The following is a 5,752-nucleotide window of genomic DNA, read 5'->3' on the forward strand; positions in this document are numbered from 1 at the left end:
GACTCACTCTAGGGTCTTCAACACGAAAAAGGTGAGGCTGATTGGTCGCTGCGCCCTTTCGGTATGAAAACCCCTTGTGCGTATTTCCAAGACTACATCCCAAAGAGATGTAGCTCCGGTAAATTTCAACAAGTCACAGCACATCCTTTTCTTGCTGCTTCTGTAGCATGACTGGCATAATGCCATCTGGACCCGGAGATTTATATGCGGAAAAGCTGGTTATAGCCCAGCCGGTAATTAAGCTCTGACACACAGTCTTCATTGGCGGAGTAGTGCGTCTGAACCACCAGCTCCAGGGTTTTACCAGACGGTTCCGACCAGAAGCCGTCAAACTTTTTAAAAAGGGATGGGCTCCTATATTCCCTGGACAGGATCTTACTGTGCCTCACAGATTCGCTTGGCAGTCTTGATGGGTGGCTTGTAATTCTTCAGTCCTTGTTTAGCTATCAATATTTGTGGCTGCAACAGATGTTGAAGATCTCCCTAGTTAGCTTCCTGATGCTTCATTCATCACGGTTCAATGTCTACTTGCAGAGCCCCCACCCTCCCAAAGTTTGTTCTTGATAACTTGATGAAACTTCCCCCAGTCGATCCTCCTTGGGTCTCTCTCTGTGGCGAGTTCTAGACCGAAAATTATCCAACTGTGATATGAGGAGGATCTTTGATCAGACACTCTCGAGTTTTCCACCCATTGTCGGTTAGTAGGGTGATATCAAGGAGCTCCTCCCAACCGTGACAATTCACCGAGCTGGGAAAATGTTTTCATTTTGTTTTGTTGTACGTCCCCTGCTGTACACCAACACGTTCATTTCCGAGCTGTCCCAAAGCATACGTCTTGCATTGGCGTCGCAGCCTATCAACAGATTGGCCTTTCTTCCTACTATGGTAGACATTAAACGTTGCAGTTTTTCTGGCGGAGCTGATGGGTCAGCTGATGCAATATAAACCGAAGAAGTATACACGTTCTCCGCTCCCGCCTGTTCTAGTTTGACCACGACTAGGTCACTAGAACTTAAGTCCGGACACAGAAATTGTGCAGACTCTTCCTCACGAGGGTAAACGCTCTAGATATGTCCCGATCAGCGACTTTGGCGCTTTGGAATAAATTATTATATAATTAAATCCGATCCTCCTATAGTAATACAATATCGCTGTCTTTCTCTAGGAGGACAAGCAGATTAGCCGAGGCGCACTTCACGTACTTCAAATTTATATGCGCTTCCATCAGCATAATCTGCTTACGTAGAGAGGTTCGTCGGTCCACCTCCGACTAGCGATCCTCATCTGATCCAATAGCACGTTAGCAGCGTCAGTCGCCGTCCGGTTTCGCAGAGGGTAACACTTTCACCTTTGCGTTCCTGATTTCGAAACGCATTTAGTATTTTGCCTTTCCCAGTTCCTCTTGGTAGTTTCCGTTTATACGGAGCTGAAAAAGTTGGCTGTTCGCCTGAATTTCCTCCTCCTTGATAACTACCCAATCATCGTTTGAAGATGCAGAAGTGCCTGGGTGTCCTTATCCATGCGAGCCTTCGGCAACCAGATGGGAGTCACCGGTCTCCTGGGAATCTCGTAGTAGGGGATGACCTTGTGCTTTACGCCTTTCCACGCGCCGCTGATCTTAGCGACGCACGAACGGAGAAAGTTCCTGGAGAATTGCGATAACGTGAAACCCATGGACCACCTGAGAGGAACTGGAGCAGGAAATGAATCCCATGTGTTGGCGTTTGTCGCCAAGAAGATGCCCGTTGACTATCTCTGACAGCCTGACCTCAACCCTAGTCCACATCTTTGGCGCTAGTTTGCCGCTAGCGGAATTATCATCCGCAAGCGCTACACGTAGGATATTCCTGATCACGTGGCTGAAGGGTTTCCCAGTTCGTGGCTCGTCGACTGAATGTTGTTGCTTGCAGAGGTTGCTTAGCGTCCGAACCCTTGCACATTCTGTTCCGCTTGGGCTTTTATTCGACCTCATCTTGAGACCGATTGCGATTTGAAGCTTTGGCCTTCGCCTTCTGCATGTCCCCTAGGCGTGATAACCACAACTTCAGTCTTATGTTATGCCAATCAATGGCATAGCGTAGGGCATAATGTCAGAAGCGACTTCACTCGCGTGAATCTCGCCTTGATCATCGACTACAACAACTGCCACTCTAACGTTGTCCTACCAATTAAGATTCGCCTATTTTATTAGCGTTTCTAGTATTTTTATCCGTCCCACGAAATTAAAGGCATGCTCCACGCCAAGCATTATGATTCATCCTTTTCTTCACCCTCTGTCCCGTTTGATTGTGTCATGATGCTCAGTACGCGGCCATGAGAAAATTCGGTATCACATATTCCCAATTCTGGATCGACATGTAAAGAGCCGTCAGCCGTTTACCCGAAGTGGTGAGATAAGCTCTTCCTCGAAAATACTAAATAAGATGCAACTGTTGCATTCATACAGCTAACTTTTATTTTGATACAAAATTTGGAATATAATACAAATTCAACTTAATTTACTTAACACACAAGTCGGTAGGAGATATAGCGACCAGCCGTTTCCGAAGGACGAATGATTTTCACCACCTGCAAGTTGAAACACAAATTTCGTTAACTATTATCCTCTTATCAGAAATGAATGCAACCCACCTGTCCTCTCTTCAATCCAAAGTACCTAGCGACCGGGTCACCCGCCTGGATTCTCATCAACATGTTTTCCTTCAGCTTGTACCTAAGCAGAGCAATCATATTAGCATCATTTACCAACACAAGGTGCACTTTCCCTACCTAGCCAATAATTCCTGTTTCTCCTCCGGTGTCATCACTACATGTTCCGGGACCAATTCGTGCTCAGTAATGTTAATCAGCAGCTCAGATTCCAAAAACTGTTCCAAAATGTACTTCGGGGCCATATCGACCAAAGACTGCTTAGCCGACGGGGTCATGCCCGCTTGAACCACGACAATCGCGCGATGGATATTCTCTTCCTGCATGCGAGTACAATACGTTTTGATGGTCTTAATTCCGATTTTAGGTTCATCCGGGAAGAAGACAAACATCTGATCTGTTGGGTCGTCATTGTGGGCTACCAAAACAATGAGGTCGGAACGTGCTGGCCGTTTTTCACTGCAAAGTAATCTTGATTTCGGTCGAACTCTCCGATTTCTGTAGAAATAGAGTGGTTACCTAGGCTTATCACCGAACTGTTCCTTAAATTGTTCAAGCGTCTGATCCAATTCATCTTGGGTAACTAAATATCCGCGGTCGTGGCTGAGCTATGGAAATTTCAAGAAACGTGAAATAGAGGTTAGGCGCCGAAGATTTTCGGTATTACCTGCATAACTGTTTTACGAATGCGCCATAGTTTATACGTTTCAGCTTCGTCATCCATTTCGAGACTTTTTATGTATTCAGGATAATTCGAAAACTCGTAGAAACAATCAAAGAAACACTTATTCCGGCCGACGAAGCAAAACACCACCAGACGCAGTACCGACGGCAAAAGTCACAATTGCTATGCTTCTTCTTCCTAGATGGAATATTATCTTATCGCACCCCGGCAGCTTTGATATAAGTTGACAACCAAAGTGGCTCGCAAAATCGGTTTGTTTTTATGACGTATAAATCTAAACTACCTTTCTCTTATGTAGAAAAAAAACAGATAAACATTTAGATAATCATTGATCGGATTTTAAAAAATCCTACATTGTAAACGGCGGGCGGTTTTGGTTAGCTCTGATACTGTAATCATTGGCACATTCGCCGTTTTTCTTCGGTTCAACGTCACTTGGTTGAATGCAGCTTGGTAGTCGATTTAGATCGCACTGAACCAACGGAAAACAACCCTTTTTCTTTCAAAAAGATTGCAAGATTTCAGAAAAGAAACCAGTTGGCTGCTAGATTTTGAATTTTTCACCGAGAACCAAATCTTTGAAAATTTTAATCCCAAACCCGATTTTTCTATTCCTATTGTAAATCACAAAATCATAGATAATTCTATCTTATCCACATAAAGCGGATATTTTAACCACTCATTTGTAAGATTTACTTCTTATATATTGGATCATTGAAGTGCCTCTTCTCCATAGAGTCCAAACTCCATAAATCGAGCGGTGCTTGGGAAGAGATTTTCGGTATTTTCGTTAAATTTGATTTAATTTTTAGCTTTACAAAGCTGGTCATGGACGAGGTCTCCCCTCGATTTCGTTTAAGTGTGACCATGAAGGATGCAATTTCTCTAATTTGAACAAAAATAAAGTCAAATCACTTATTACGACCTATCTTCCAAGACTCAGTCAAGAACCATACAATTTCATCGTGGCATATTTCGGATATAACAGAATCGCCGCCACTTCGGCTTTAATACCTTTTTTAGATAGATTCCAGAGAAAAGTTTTCTGTGTCCTTTTCGACAATTTCAACCACTTTGAAGACAATAAAGAATGAAGAAAAAAATAGATGAAGTTAAATTAAAACTAAAAGGATCATATCCAGTGCACGTTACGATATTGAGGAGGCTCAGGCTCAGTTGTTTTAAAAGCAAAAGGAGTACCAATATTCCGATAAATGGATAAATAAGAAAGGTCGCCTCAACAACTGTAATTTACACTGATTTTCATAGGAAGGTGACCTTTCCTGTTTAATTATTGGGGATGAGAAGTGGATTCTTTACAAAAATATGAAACTCTGCAGAAACGTTTCCACGAAAAACATCCCACCGACATCAAGAGCAGGATTTCATTCCCTTAAGATCTTCTCATGTGTTTGGTGGAATATTCGAAGTATTATTCACTGGGTACTGTTACCACGGAACTGAAATCTAATATCTAGGCGCCTCAAGGCAGTGTTGCAGGAAAAATGTCCATCTCTAGTGAATAGACAAGATGATATTTCACCATGATAATACTAGGGCTCGTACTGGTCAACCCATTCAGAGAAAATTGCGGAGATAGGTTGACAACAGTTGGTCCAACTCCTGTACCACTCTGACCTTACACCATGAGATTTTTACTTGTTTCGCTCTTTGGACAATCATTTTATAATGAAGGAATTTTTAACGAGCGCGCTTTAAAAACCGGGCTTACAGATTTTTTTCCATCCAAAACCTCTTAATTTTACAAAAAAAAGTAATTCGATACTATTAGACCGTTGACAATAAATAATAGACCAGGAAGGAAGCTATGTCATCATCATCATCAACGGCGCAACGACCCATATCCGGTCTAGGCCTGCCTTAATAAGGAACTCCAGACATCCCGGTTTTGCGCCGAGGTCCACCAATTCGATATCCCTAAAAGCTGTCTGGTGTCCTGAACTACGCCATCGCTCCATCTCAGGCAGGTCTTCTTCTTCTACCATAGATATTGCCCTTATAGACTTTCCGGGCTGGATCATCCTCATCCATACAGATTAAGTGACCCACCCACCGCAATGTGTTGAGCCGGATTCTATCCACAACCTGACGGTCATGGTATCGCTCATAGATTTCGTCATTGTGCAGGCTACGGAATCGTCCATCCTCATGTAAGGGGCCAACATTTCTTCGGAGGATTCTTCTCTCGAACGCGGCCAAAAGTTCGCAATTTTTCTTGCTAAGAACCTAAGTCTCCGAGGAATACATGAGGACTAGAAAGATCATTGTCTTGTACAGTAAGAGCTTTGACCCTATGGCGAGACGTTTCGAGCGGAAAAGTTTTTGCAAGCTGAAATAGGCTCTGTTGGCTGATAACAACCGTGCGCGGATTTCATCATCGTAGCTGTTATCGGTTGT

At 43.4% G+C, this 5,752-nt stretch overlaps 1 protein-coding gene across 1 annotated transcript; it reads right to left on the reverse strand.

Moving 5' to 3' along the window:
• Window positions 1–2,432: 2,432 nt before the first annotated feature.
• On the reverse strand, window positions 2,433–3,512 carry LOC119657831 (DNA-directed RNA polymerases I, II, and III subunit RPABC1). Its single transcript, XM_038064952.1, has 5 exons — window positions 3,317–3,512; window positions 3,169–3,257; window positions 2,770–3,108; window positions 2,632–2,713; window positions 2,433–2,568 (listed from the first exon to the last, which is right to left on the reverse strand). The coding sequence occupies exons 1-5, from the start codon at window positions 3,371–3,373 to the stop codon at window positions 2,503–2,505; spliced, it is 633 nt and encodes a 210-aa protein (XP_037920880.1). The 5' UTR covers window positions 3,374–3,512; the 3' UTR covers window positions 2,433–2,502.
• Between the last annotated feature and the right edge of the window lie 2,240 nt (window positions 3,513–5,752).

The sequence above is a fragment of the Hermetia illucens genome, chromosome 1, assembly GCF_905115235.1.
Source record: "Hermetia illucens chromosome 1, iHerIll2.2.curated.20191125, whole genome shotgun sequence".
Lineage (NCBI taxonomy): Eukaryota > Metazoa > Arthropoda > Insecta > Diptera > Stratiomyidae > Hermetia > Hermetia illucens.

What these genes read in the sequence shown, in the direction of transcription:
- LOC119657831 (XM_038064952.1), bottom strand. Translation starts at nt 3,373, where the DNA reads ATGGATGACGAAGCTGAAACGTATAAACTATGGCGCATTCGTAAAACA. An exon ending in AAACAGGAATTATTGGCTAG is followed by an intron (nt 2,714 to 2,769) that starts GTAGGGAAAGTG and finishes TGCTCTGCTTAG; the next exon opens with GTACAAGCTGAAGGAAAACA. An exon ending in TTGGATTGAAGAGAGGACAG is followed by an intron (nt 2,569 to 2,631) that starts GTGGGTTGCATT and finishes TTCAACTTGCAG; the next exon opens with GTGGTGAAAATCATTCGTCC.